General features: G+C 45.2%; 1 protein-coding gene across 2 annotated transcripts in view; it reads right to left on the reverse strand.

The window, feature by feature from the left end:
• SLC12A4 (solute carrier family 12 member 4) overlaps positions 1–14,709 on the reverse strand; it is a 90,707-nt gene that overhangs the window by 27,200 nt on the left and 48,798 nt on the right. For both annotated transcript variants that reach the window (XM_006121105.4, XM_014572555.3), the window contains exons 4-7: positions 9,747–9,893; positions 5,433–5,487; positions 2,831–2,961; positions 2,036–2,277 (exon numbers count right to left, since the gene is read on the reverse strand). In XM_006121105.4, coding sequence (XP_006121167.2) covers positions 2,036–2,277; positions 2,831–2,961; positions 5,433–5,487; positions 9,747–9,893 — 575 coding nt within the window. The remainder of the gene's footprint in view (positions 1–2,035; positions 2,278–2,830; positions 2,962–5,432; positions 5,488–9,746; positions 9,894–14,709) is intronic.

Genomic DNA, 14,709 nt, shown 5'->3' on the forward strand with positions numbered 1-14,709 from the left:
GCTCCTTGCTCGAGGGGCTCTGGCTGATTTTAGTACCAGGGGCTCTCCCCTTGTGCACATTGAGTAAAGTTTTGTTGAATTGATTTGAAGTATCGAAGACCCCTGATTCTGCCCAGCACCTGACTCTCTGGGAACCACAAAATCCCAACAGTATGTTAGTCTCTCAGGTGCACACAGGACTACTCGTTTTTAAAGTTACAGCCTAAAATGGCTCTCCTCTGAGCTGTCCTCGGGAACATCTATACACTTGTTCTGAAGGAGAGGAGATGCAGACCAGTTGAACATATTTGGATGAAGAGAGAAAAAAAACATGGATGATGCTCTACCACTGAACACCACATCACAAAGAGGTGGTGGATGAGGCATTCCTAGAGAAATATCCAAACCATTACACCTGATGGCACTGGGAGATTTTAAATACCTAAACGTGTAGTGGGAAGCATAGCAGGTGGCAGGACGCAGGCTAAAACTATAACTGGATAAGCGCTATCATTTAACTGGTTAAACATCCCTAGTCTTCAAATATGTGAAGGGCTGTTATAAAACGGGCTTTAGCCAATTACTCTCCACGTCCGCTGAAAGCAGGACAAAAAGTATTCATTTGCAACAAGGCAGATTTAGATTAGACTAGGGGCCTGCACCCCCTGCTCGCTATGCTCGCCAGCCTTCTGGGGCCATACCAGCCTGGACCCTTTCTCCCTCCCTGCCCCCCTCCAGCCACACCAGCCTGAGCCCTTTCCCGCTCCACTCTCCTCCTCCCCCCCCCCCCCCCGGCCACAACCTAACCCTAATCCTCCCTCCCATCCAGCTCTCTTCCCGCCGGCCACTGAGGGGGAAAGAGGGTTGCTCTGACACCTCGCAGGCCTGGCGCAGCAGCAGAGTTCTGGAGAAAGTGGAGGGAAGAGGCAGGTGGGACCCAGAGTGATGTTATGATGTCACTCTATAGTCCATCAGGAAACGTTTTTTTAAAGATATAGAGAGATGTTAGGAGACATTTTCTAACTATAAGGATAGTTTAATTCAGGAATAGGCTTCCAGAGGAGATTGTGGAATCCCCCTAACTGAAGGTATGTAATAACAGATTGCACAAATCGCTGTCAGGGATGGCCTAGGATTACTGGATCCTGCCTCATGACTTGAGGCCACTTCCAGCATGAGCAGAAGGAAACATTCGCTAAGTAAGAGAAAGCAGCAAGGAGAGGGAAACACTGTTGCCATGGGCAGCAGGGGTCTGCCTGCCTCCCAGACTCACCAGCAGGGCAAGCAGATCAACTGCCCCAGCATGCTCTGCCTCCCGCCAATGAGTGCAGGGAAGTCCTGTCCTTCCCTCAAGTGACTCAGCCGGGCACCCTGCTGTGGGCAGCCCCCTGCTAGCCTTCTCAATGTGCCATCCCTTTGCCCCTCCAGCCCACAGTTTGGGGGTTCCCATTCGTGCCCCCCACAAGCCGCCTGTCAGCGGGGACTAGCAGAGGGTTGTGGCTGCTCATTTAGCATTAGACTATTTGATCAAGTGAAAAATTTGTCAGATTAAGCTACCCTAACTGCATAAATCTCCTTCTCCCATTGCCTTGGCCATGCATTCCCTTGTACTGCACAAGCCTGCATTGAGCATAAAAATAACAGAGCTGAGTCAACTATGCTCTGACTCAGAACTAAAGCTACTTTGCAATACAAAATGAACCAATGCCATGCGCATCCGGTTCTCTCTTTCTGTAGGAGGGGGGAACAGGTTGAAAAGGGGCAACTTCCTAGACCCCATCCTAGTGAAACTGGCTACAGATGGTGAAGATAGACAAGGGGTTTATTTTAGGCTAAAAAGCTCTGTTTTACATAGAGAAGCCAGAAAACACAGTCACTGAACTAAGCTCACTGCAACATAAAACTGGCCGTTCATAAAGTAGTTTTTTTTAATAGATTGTGCTGCATATTTGCTGAGTAACTTTAAAATAGCTCCCATTGAATTAATGCTTGCAAATTGCAACTAAAGAGATTTCTGACTTGGAGGCTGACATGCCCAGCCAGACAGATTACTTACGGAAAGGTAGGTGGATCAAAGATGGACTTGATAGCTCCAGCATAAATGGACAATATGGATATTATTACACAAGCCAAGAAAAGAGAAGCAAATTTGTTAACATATTTCACTCCTACAAAAACTACCACTGCCATAAAGGTGAGGAATATGGTTCCATAAACGCGCATGTTATTCAGTGTTGCAGTAGATGAATCATGGGCACCAGTGGGATGAAAAATTGCTGCTTGTGGAGCTATGTATGTCTGAAATAGAAAACAACAAGTTAGCTAAATGTCTGCAATAAGACAACAAAAGTTTCAACTATACTTTCACTTATTGCATTTGTTTCTATTTTAAATAAGCATTACACAGAAAAATTATCTCACTGTAAAACTATTTAGTATTTGCAAAATACATTGAGCTAGGATCCTTGACCCTGTAGACTAGTTTATCAATATGGGCAGTTTTCTACTTCAAGCTCCATAATACACCTAATTAATCATAGCTATGCCACTGACTCATCACGTGTTTTGGAACAAGTCACACTTCAACCTACATTTTCCAATGTGAATAATGATTTTGGGAGTCTCTGTTTTTGATACCCAAATCTTCAAGGGCCCTGGCTTCCAGAAGGTGGATACTGCACTTTCTAAAAGTCAGACCACCAGAAAAGAAAAAAATAATCCAATAATTACTTTTGAAGGTGTAAACCTTAATCCTCTATGCCCCATCAAAATGAGAATAATTCTATCCCTATGAGGCAGGAATTGTGCATAATTTCTGCCTGTGAATTGACACACAAGCCTTACTACTCACCAATAAAATCTCAATGGCACCAAGAATGTACATAGCTCCTGCAAATGTTGTTCCCAAGTAAAAGCACAATCCCACAGCTCCACCAAACTCTGGACCTAATGACCTTGAGATCATGAAATAGGAGCCACCAGCTGCAAGACAGGAAAGAGGGATGGTATTTTCCACAATGCTTATATTATGAACTCACCATTTTAAAATCTTTATACAAAGTTATAAACTGCTATCTATTTTTTAGCGCTGTACCAAAAACATCTTTGTTTATACAATAGCAAATGAAACAAATATAGCTCTTATCTACATATCTGCAAAAACGAGGAGTCCTGTGGCACCTTACAGACTAACAGATTTATTTTGGCACAAGCATTTGTGGGTAAAAACCACTTCATCAGATGCATACTGACAAAATGATTTATATCCAAATAAATCAGTTTGCCCTGGTCTACACTGGGACTTTATCTTGAAATAACACCCCCAAGGTTGAATGTATAAGCCGAGTGTCCACACTATTAAGCTTGTTATTTCAAAGTAATGGGGCAAGGCATGTGAAATCTGTACTCCTGCTTCTCATCAGGAATAATGCTAATTCTGAAATAGTTATTTCAAAAACCAGTAGTGTGGACATGCCGGTGCTGATATGATATATATATATATATATATATAATATATATATATATATATATATATATATATATATATATATATATATATATATATATATATCGTAGCCCAGGGTATGTGAGTCTGTAATGCTGAAATGCTGGCTGTTCCCTCTGGGGGGCGCTGTTGCTGAAATGCTGGCTGTTCCCTCTGGGGGGCACTGTTGCTGAAATGCTGGCTGTTCCCTCTGGGGGGCACTGTTGCTGAAATGCTGGCTGTTCCCTCTGGGCGGCCCATGCTGCATGGGGATTGCGGGGCCCAAATGGCCGCTTGCACCGCTTGCTCCCCCACGGCGGCCCGGCTGAGTGGCGCAGAAGTCAGCTGAGTGCCACGGCGGGAGGTGAAGGGGAGCGGGGTGGTGACGTGCCGCATGACAGCGTCTCCAGGCCCCGCCCCTGGCCATGAACGTCACCACCCCACCCCCCTTCGCCTCCCGCCGTGGTGCTCAACTGACTTCTGCGCCGCTCAGCCGGGCCGCCACAGGGGAGCCCAAACAGACGCTTGCTCCCCCGCGGTGGCCCAGCTGAGCAGCACAGAAGTCAGCCGAGTGCCACGGCGAGAGGTGAAGGGGAGCGGGGTGGTGACGTGCCGCATGATAGCGTCTCCAGGCCCCACCCCCAGCCATGAACATCACCGCCCCGCCATGGCGCTCGGCTGACTTCTGCGCTGCTCAACCAGGCCGCTGCGTGGGAGCAAGTGGCGCAAGCGACCATTGGGGCTATGCGCTCCCCCATGTAGCACGGGGAGTGCGTAGCCCAAACAGCAGGAGGGGGAGGAGAAGAGAGAGAGACAGAGAGAGACAGAGAGATAGGCAGTAGGAGGAGGACGAGGAGGAGGAGGAGAGAGAGAGAGACTGAGCGAGAGACCGGAGGCTCAGGAGAGAAGACCGACATGGAGGAGAGACCTGAAAATCCCGTCTTATGACGGGCTAATTGGCTAGTTTTGAAATAATTACTCCCCAAAGTAATTCAAACTAATCTGCAGTGCTTCCTAGGGCTCTAAATCCTGAGATTACTTAGGGTATTTATGTATTCATAGTCTATTTTGCAATATCTTATTCAATTCAAATTTGTTAAGACTCAAAAACATATATTCTCACTCTCTTCAAATAAGAGAAACTCTCATATGCACAGACAAACAGAGTCAATGATGGATTATGCCTAATAAAAAATACAAATGAACTACATTATCTGCAGTGCAAATCTCTCTAATGTCCAATGAAAGATTAACTAGTATCACCACTCCAAAGAGTGGACTACATTTTAAAGTTCCTGGATTTCACATTTTGAATACACTAAACCACTTTTCTTCTGCATTAAATACTGATCTGCTGTGAAGTTCAACTTTATGGGATATGAAGCAAAAAACCTTCAGAAAATAGCAGAGACCATAGCAATGATAGATATTTTAGTACAGGACCTGTTTCTCTTATAGGTGGGAAGCTATATTGTCAATTTATTATTTTAGCAAGTCACTCTTTTTTTAAAGAGCTGAATCCAGGAGGTATGTGATATGAGGAGAATCCCAGCTTTCATTTAAAGCAGTTCTAGTCCTCGTGGTAGCAGATCAAGAGTTTAAAAACGTGACCCAAATATACCTTAATGAAAGAGAAAAACAACAGAACTTCTTTAAAATCTCATGACTCTTAAGCCAATCTGACGGGGAGGAGGGGGAAGAGGCTCTCATGACTTTTTAAACACTTGGGGTTGAAAATTCTGGAGAAGATACAATACAGATCTTCACTTGACGTGATAGGATGTTAGTTTGCCTCTTTGACTAATCCCCCCATTTCAATGGAAAGTAACAAAAAAATTACATTTATTAAACCACTTTTCTAGTTAGCATACATATTTGCATGTCTACAGCTGTATTTACAATCAGGAAATTAGAGCAAAAAAAGGATTACATATATGCTATTCTTATTCCTCATATCAATTAGAGTTACCTGGAACAACACCATTTGTCGCTATTGCACTCATTGATATGGCTGTCAGCATAGTCTGTGGAGAACAAGATCGTACATATATTTACATAAGTAACAATCTCAAAAATTCAATTATTTTCCTGTAATGTAAAATAAGTGAAATAGAAAAAGTTGTTACGCTTAAGTATGAATTTCCAACACTTCTGTTCTATCTTGCAGTGACAGACTCTATCCCTGTATTCACATCATGTATGATAATAATACTACAATAATAACTGGACAAACTATGCCTTGTAAGTTACCATTTGAAAATTCAATGTGTTGATCTGGTAAAATATGTATGACAACACTGCAGTGTGAAGTTATAAGCGTCTATAGTCTAGAGCAGTGGTCTCCAACCTTTTTACACCCAAGATCACTTTTTAAATGTCAGGACAAGCCAAGATCTACCTCGCCCCTTCCTCAAGACCCCACCCCTTCCTTGAGGCCCCGCCCTCTCTGTTCCCCTTCTCTCCATCACTTGCTATCCCCGACCCTTATACACTCTCAGGGTACGGCTACACTACCACTTTTTTTCGATCTTTCTGTTGGAAGAAATTTTTCCGACATTTGGCCCATCTAGACTGGGCCAAGTGTTGGAAAACCCCCGTCTTTTGGAAGTCCCCTTATTCATCATGGAATGAGGAATACAGCGGCTGCCAAAAGAGCGTGTTTGCCAGAAAAACTGGTGCAGTCTAGCCATACCCTCACTGGGTTGAGACAGCAGGTACGGGCTCTGGAGTGTGAATGAGGGATTTAGATGTGGGAAAGAGTGAGAGGTGCAAGCTCTGGGAGGGAATTTGGATGCAGGGGGATGTGAAGAAGGAGATGCTGGCTCGGGGAAGGAGCTCTAGGGTGAGGAGTGTTGGGCTCAGGTGGAGGGTTAGGGTGCTGAGCAAGCCGTAGGCTTATGGATATTAGGGTGCAGGAGTTTGGGTAGGGGTGTGTGAGGGGCTCAGGGCAGGGAAGCTGGGCATATGATGGGGTCAGGACACAGATTTGCAGAGTGTGAATGGTGCAAGAGTGTTGTAGCAGAAGACTGAGGATGTGGGGATGCAGGAGTTTGGGGATGTGAGAGGCTCAGGACAGGGGGTTCCAGTGTATGATAGAGTCAGATTTGGGTTGGGGAGGGGGAGTACAGGAGTGTTATGATGCTGTGGCCAGATGAGGGCTTGGCCCCAACTGGGGGCTTGTTGGCCAGGCTTCATTTTTAAATAAAATATTATGTCAAACACAAAAGATTTCTGCATTGTCTTTATTTATGAGAGGGGTGGGAAACCTGTTTTGAATCAGGGGTCGCTGACCCACAGAAAAGTCAGTTGTGGCCACACAAGTGAGATACAAAAACACAACCCCTCCATACCTCACTATTGTGGCCTCAACTGTGCTGGTGGGAGCAGGGGACAGGATACTGGGGCAGGGTGCCTGTGGGTGCTGGGGCAGAGGACAGGGTGACAGTGGGTGCCTGGGGAGGGTGCCAATGGGTGCTGGGGCAGGGTACTTGTGGGGGTCTGGGTGGGAGGAGGGGACAGGGATCCTGAAGCTGCATGCCAAGGCCCTGGAAGTACATGGACTGCTCCTCCGTCCCCCAAACAGCAGTGTGGTACCTGAAACGCTGGTCCGTCACTTGCCTGATGCCTTCCTGCACAGGTGGGAGGGGGAATCCCAGACCGTGCCAGCCCCAACTGCTGGGGCAGCGCACGCCACCCGAGAAGCTGGAGCTAGTGCACTGGAGACTTTATTCCCCCACTGCCTTCCCACATGGGGAGAGGGTGGACAGGGAGTCCCGGTCGAGGGGGAGTCCCAGAGCTGCCACGGGGAGCAGAGGAGCAAGGCGCACGTGCTGCCCGAGCAGCTGGCGCCAGCACAGTCCCAGACACTCCCCTGCGTGCAGGAAGGCAGCGTGGGAATAAAGTCCCAGCATGTAACGGACTGGAGTTTTAGGTACCGCACCAGCTGTTGTGGGGGGGGATGGGAGAGCAGCCCGCGCACTTCCAGAACCTGGAGCACAGCTGCAGAACTCCCCCCAACCCCGCAGGAAGGCCACGCTACCTCCATAGTCCCTGGAGGTAGTATCAGCGTGGCATTAATCTTGGGGGTGGAGGGCAGCCGGGGGGGCCCCCAAAGCCTTGTAATCAACTGGTCGAGCCTTCAGAATCAACCAGTCAATCGCGATCAATGGGTTGGTGACCACAGATCTAGAGTATGATGTTATTACTATACTGATGAAATTGAGGTTAGCAAACAGGTGTATCTCAAAGGAACATGTGCTCTGTTTATTATGCATTTAAGCAGTACACGGACTCATCAATCAGGAAGGAAAACAAAGGGAAAAGCAGCAGGGAGCATCTTTTTCCACAGATTTTTTTGTCTCATTTCACCCAGCTGGAAATTTTTTTCTAGAGAGGCACTAAAACTAAAACTATAAAACTATAAAAAGGCAGGACAAACATCCCAAGGTACCCATTTCTGACCTGACCTGATGTGACAAAGAAGGCATTCACTGGATTCTGGGAGAAGCAGTCCTAACCTATGGGATTTGGTCAGTAAGCAAGCTGAAAGCATGGGGTGAAAAATTTTGCTTTGACTCTAATATAGGTTATTAAATTAGGCACGAGTAGCATTTTAACTTTATTTTCTTATAACCATTGCTGACTTATGCCTTATTACTTTTACTCGCTTTAAATCTCTCTCTGGGTATGTCTACACTACCACCCTAGTTCGAACTAGGGTGGTTAATGTAGGCAACCAAAGTTGCAAATGAAGCCCGGGATTTGAATTTCCCGGGCTTCATTTGCATCTTGCCGGGCGCCGCCATTTTTAAATCCCTGCTAGTTCGGACTCCGTGCCCGCGGCTACACGCGGCACGGAGTAGGTAGTTCGGATTAGGCTCTCTATTCCGAACTACCGTTACTCCTCGTGGAACGAGGTGTACCAGTAGTTCGGAATAGGAAGCCTAATCCGAACTACCTAGTCCGTGCCGTGTGTAGCCACGGGCACGGAGTCCGAACTAGCAGGGATTTAAAAATGGCGGCGCCCGGCAAGATGCAAATGAAGCCCGGGAAATTCAAATCCCGGGCTTCATTTGCAACTTTGGTTGCCTACATTAACCACCCTAGTTCGAACTAGGGTGGTAGTGTAGACATACCCTCTTTGTGGTTGTTTTATCTGATCCAGCTGTGTTTAATTTAAGCATCTGGGAACCTACATTTGCGGTGGCAAGTTGTGTGCACATTATGTCTATTAAAGAAACAATGGACGTTATGTAAACCTGTATTGTCCAGGAAAGGGCAGGGTAATACAGGACATACATTTCTGGGGGAAATCTAAAACTGGGGGTGTGCCGGGGTCACCTTGCAACAAAACCAACCCTGGTGAGAGCCAGGAGATGAGTGTGGCTCCGCATAAGGTATAATAGATGTGCCAAAGAGACCAAGAGTTGAACAACAGCCAAAGAGAAGAGCTTCATAAAACTTGAAACATTTATGGTCAAGTTTTGTTTGGATGGTATGGAGAGATTTGAATTTCCAAATCCCACATACAAGAGCATGGCTGCTTAGCTGGTCAGAGTGCACATGCAATCTGAGCCATTTATCTTAGAGACGCAAACTAGATTCTCCCATAGACCACAGCAGGGCCTCCTTCACCACTCTTCACGACCCTGTTAACTTAGGCCAGGCTTCCCATACAGCAGGTGTGCGGACACAGCTTTGCCAGCAGACCCTCCTAATTTAGTCACCGCTTATAGCAGCAAAAAAATGCTTTTGGCAATATAGGCTATGTGGTTTCCCTGAGCCAAAAAAGGCTACATCTGCAGTGCTTTAGCAGCACAGATGTGCCAGTATACTATCCTGGAAAAGAGTGCCTATGGGCACAGTTGTATCAGCAAAACAGCACTTGGTAAATCTCCCTCTCATCTCCCCAGCAAAATAGAAACATCTGTACAGAGCCAATTTGCGGATACAGCAGGGGATTCTGCCAGCCACGGATCTCTTCACATCCTGACCAACATAGCAATACCTGCAGACGTCTGGTGCAGACACAGCCCAAGTTACACTGGCAAAAACAATTTACACCATTATATCTGCATTAGGATTTTTACCAGCATAGTGAGGTTTACTATCCCACGCTCAGAAAACAAAAATCACACCCATAATTGACATTACCATGATGCCAATGTTTCTGTTGTAGTCTTGGTCCTAAACACAAGTACAGCCCCTTAGAGAGGCACTAAAAAAACTTTGCCAGAGGTATATACATGGTAAGAGAAGTGTCTTAATTTGATCATGTACTCACACAACAGCAGCAGATCAAGACTATCAAGAAGGACTGTAGAACTCCTGCTGTTCCTACCATCCATGTCAACCGAAGGAAGAGAATAACACCAAAGATATTCTGCATACATGGAAGGTACACTCCCATCAGGGTGCCCATGCTGGGTGACTAAAAATAAGCACATACCCAGTTAATAAAATTTGAGGTAACTCAAAACAAGGTTTAGGAAAACAGATTTGAACTATTTAAATTACATCATGCTGTGCTAGATTATTATAAAAAGATGCACAAACGTTACAATGCTGTACTTCCAAAAAATCTCAAGAGAATAGTTTAAAACAAAACCATTAGTTGACTGGCAACAAAATTTGGACCACATAGCTAGCTATTCAAGTCAGCCTTACCTCCTTAGCAGTTACCAGCTGACATATCTTTTTTTATTTATTATGAATGCTGTGATAGTACCTACAAGCACTAGTAAGGAGCTAGACTCTGTTGTATTAGGTTGGGGTGGGCAATAAGCAATCCACTGGCCCAACGCAGCTCATCAGAGTTAGCCCCTGGCAGGCCACTGGATGCTTTATTTACTTGTGTGTTTGCAGGTATAGCCACTCGCAGCTCCCATTGGCTGCAGTTTGCCATTCCTAGCCAATGAAAGCTATGGGAAGCGATAGCCAGCTCTCACTGGGCCCCCGCTACACCTTTGTCTCTTTTGCTCCCCAAGATGGTGCTGGGGGGGGGAAACTGGCTTTTCAGCCAGCTCCCTCCAGCCCTGGCTCCTGCTCCCCCACTCTTGCTACCTCTCTCTGATAGAGGCAGCAAAGGGGGTGGGGGGAGGAAGCACCTAGTCAAGTCACTACTTGACTAGTCACTTCCATCTCTGATCTACACCTCTAAAACTGAAGTGCAGCTGTAGCTTAAAGTGAAAGTGTGGTCATGGCCTACATGAGAGAGCTCTTCTCCTTGGGCTCTATGCAAACCACTTCCAAGAGGCATTTTACAGCTTTGTAACTTGCTGTGGTGGGAGGGGAGGGGATGTTCACATCCCTCAACCAGAAAATTGCAGCATATGAAGCGGCTGTGTGGACTCAGTATTGCATTTCTCCTTGGTCCCCTTCACTCAAGGCATCATTTGTGTGCTTGACATCAGCTTGGGGCTCCCCTTTCTCTCTGTCTGGTAACTTGGTGCTTCCACCTCCTCTTTTCTGATCAGCAGCTCAACTCCTCTGATCTCTCTTCCCCTGCAACCGCTTCTAAACCAAGTTACAATATTAATCAAAAAGGGAAAACATTGTGCATTCTAGGGATGTAAAAAATAACTGGTTAACTTAAACATTAGTCTCCCCACTATATTTAACAGATACCTGGTTAACTGGAGGGCCTGGCCGGTGTAAGCAGCCACCTTGCCCACAGGGGCCCAGACAACAGGCCCCCAGCAGTGACAGCAGATGGGGCCAGAGCAATCTCCACCAGCTGTGGCCTGCCAGAGCCGGGTCTGGAGCAGCCCCTCACTCATGGCCAGTGGTTAACCAGTTAAACAAATCATTTAACTGGTTAACTATTTGAGGCAGCTTTTACATCCCTAGTGCATTCATCATATACTTTGAGAACTGCAAAGCTTAGAAGATCCCAAATCACAAGATTACTAAATGCACTTCAGATGTTTTTGAGGGGACGGGGGGGTGTTTTGTTTTTGTCCCCCATTAAAAATACTGCAACCAAAGAAATAAAGCCACAGAACTAGCAAAAACATTTGTATCAGTGATTTGCAATGCTGGAGCCCTTCTCTGCAACATGTTATATCAGCAGATGCCACTACTGTAAATGGTTGTATGAAACTAGTCAGTAGACTGCAGTCAGAAATAGCAAATATGATAGAAAGGGAAGATATTATAATCAACAATCTTGTCAGTACTGAATAGGACAATTGAAATACTATGCTAAAGACTGCACAGAGCTAATAAAATATTTCAAGCTGATATGCAGACAATTAGCAAATAGTAAAAACTCTTATATCATCTCTGAAAATTATCTGTTGCAGCTAGGCAGACCATGCTTCCACGTGTGTGATATCCACTTTGATCAGCTTTACACATGTAACTGATGAATATTATTGATCTGATTCTGAAGGACAACACTCCCCTTGTGCTAGCCTGATTGGTTTTTAAAACAATTAGCTGCAGGACCCAAGGAAATTGACAACTGCCATTACCAGCTGCCCAAAGCAAGTAACTGATGATGACATAGACAAGCCCTAAGAACCAGAAAAACAGACACTTGCATAAAGTTGAACTGCCCAGTTAAGTTGTAGGAGCTGAAGTAGTTAATCTGATTTCCAATATGGGATTTTTAATATTCATGAATCATAGGACCAGAAGGGACCCTATGGAGTCTCCTAGTCCAGTACCCTGGACACATGGCCAATGTTCCCTGTAAGCTGAGTGCTTGGGCAGCCACCCAGTAGAGATGCAGGTGCCACCCAGATGATTAGCAGGGCACTCACAGCCAATACCATGTGTTTTCTACTGGTGGTGCATATCTGCACGTGCTGTGGTTCACATAACAAAATTTATTCTGCACGTGGATGGAAAAATTAGAGCACTGGTTGCCAACCCATGGTCCGCGGACTCCTTGTGGTCCACAATAGTACCACAGGGATCCATGGAAAGTTTAAAAATAAGGATCAAGCCCACCTTGATGGGCCCAATCCTTACTTTTCTTTTCCTTTTTTTTTTTTCTTCCTCTCCCAGGGAAGGTGATCCATGAAATTTTAATAGACTGAAAAGGAGTCTGTATGGTCAAAAAGGTTGGGAACCACTGAATTAGAGGGAACATTGTTCATGGCAAGACTAAGTATTATCCAGACCATCCCTAACAGATGTTTGTCTAATCTGGTGTTTGAATCAGCATAACTATATTGGTGTTTTACAACAAAGAGTATTCATACTCATCTAAAAAGCAGAACAAAGACCCCTGCTGCCCTCTTGAACAGACAGCAAGTAACTGGTAATGTATCTTGATACACAGCAAAGAGCTACAAAACTATGCAACACTGAATACTAAAAGGCTACGTCTACACTGGCACCCTTTTCCGGAAATGCTTAAAACGGAACAGTTTTCCGTTATAAGTATTTCCGGAAAAAGCGTGTCTACACTGGCAGGATGCTTTTCCGGAAAAGCACTTTTCCCGGAAAAGCGTTCGTGGCCAATGTAGACGTGCTTTTCCGGAAAAAAGCCCCGATCATCATTTTCGTGATCGGGACTTTTTTGCGGAAAAGACTACTGTGCTGTCTACACTGGCCCTTTTCCGGAACAGTTTTTCCGGAAAAAGACTTTTGCCTGAACGGGAGCAGCATAGTTTTTCCGGAAAAACACTGACAATTTTACAGTAGATCATCATTGCTTTTCCGGAAAAACAAGCGGCCAGTGTAGACAGCTGGCAAGTTATTCCGGAAAAGCGTCTGCTTTTCTGGAATCAGTGGCCCAGTGTAGACACAGCCAAAATGTATGGCAATATTGAAGCGAGATGAAGTAGTTACATTGAGCTATACTCCACTAAGTTTGTCTGTTCTTAAAATTTTCACAAGCCAAGCAAGTTTTCTAAAGGCCTTTTGTTTTATTTTTCTAGACAGAAATTCCATACAATAAACTTCAGGGGGTAGCCGAGTTAGTCTGTAACTGGAAAAACATAAAAAACAATGATAGTCTAGCAGCACCTTAAAGACTAACAAAACATGTAGATGGTATCATGAGCTTTCATGGGTACAACCAAGAAGTGGGTAGCTCCCATGAAAGCTCATGATACCATCTACATGATTGTTAGTCTTTATGGTGCTGCTAGACTATCTGTTGTTTTTTAAGTTACTCCATATAACGTAGTTTCCCACACTTCAAATGTCTGTGGAAAGTTTTCAAGTCTCCTTCAATTTTGTAATTTTAGTGAGACCAGTAGAACGTAAAAATTATCTGCAAAACTTAAAGCATCAGATGATGTAACACAGGGGTCTCAAACTCCCAGCCCACAGGCCATTCCAAATTGGAGCAATTGCACAATGCAGTCTGGGAATGGCTTGGGGAACAGAAATGGAGATTCCCCCTCCTGCCTCAGGGACTCCTGGGCCAGATTGCACAACTGCCCCGACCAGGCATTGCTCCAGGGCTAGCAGTCTGAGAACCCTGAAGTAGCAGATAAAGCATGCTATCAGCTTTCCATGTCTGCCACTCACCTGCCTTAATTCTTTGCACTTGCATACAAGTGGGTTTTCAGATTTTAAGTGGCAGTGATTTTGGAAGGCAAATATGCCGGTGCTAATACGGCTCTGCTGAAAAAGCTTGGTACCGACAAGCATTTATTGAGAGATTGAATTATATTTCTACTGTTGGCAGTTGGCAGAGATATTATTTTTATTTATAGAAAGACTACATTATTCATGCAGCTGAGTATTCCACATCCAATGATCATTTCGGGTATGAGATAAGGTGGAAAAGCCAGACCATTAACAATTCATTCTGATAACATGAGTCTACAAAGAGTTGGACAAAAGAGATTCACAGAGTCCAAGCCAAAAGAAAGCTCCCATTCCTGTTGCAGCATTTCCCTATGGAATGTCAGTGCAAATGCCTGAAGAGACCAGGTGGGGGAGGTAATATCTTTCTTTGGACAAATGAGTTGTGTCTCTAATAATCTAGGACTAACATGTTACAACAACATTGCGTAATTCAAATTAATGACATGTCAGCACATGCAATTTACTTTCAGCTGAGAGGCCCCAGGCTGGGCAAGCAGGCTGGCTCGCACAGTCACTATTAAAGGGATGAAGGGTGGGCACCAGAAAGCCCCTGTATTTTTGTTATTTTATTTATAGGACAAAAAGCAATGGGCTCAAACTGCAGCAAGGGAGGCTTAGGTTGGACATTAGGAAAAGTTTCCCAACAGTCAGGGTGGTTAAACACTGGAATAAATTGCCCAGGGAGCTTGTGGAAT

This window comes from Pelodiscus sinensis, chromosome 12 (genome assembly GCF_049634645.1).
Source record: "Pelodiscus sinensis isolate JC-2024 chromosome 12, ASM4963464v1, whole genome shotgun sequence".
In the NCBI taxonomy this organism is placed as follows: Eukaryota; Metazoa; Chordata; order Testudines; family Trionychidae; genus Pelodiscus; species Pelodiscus sinensis.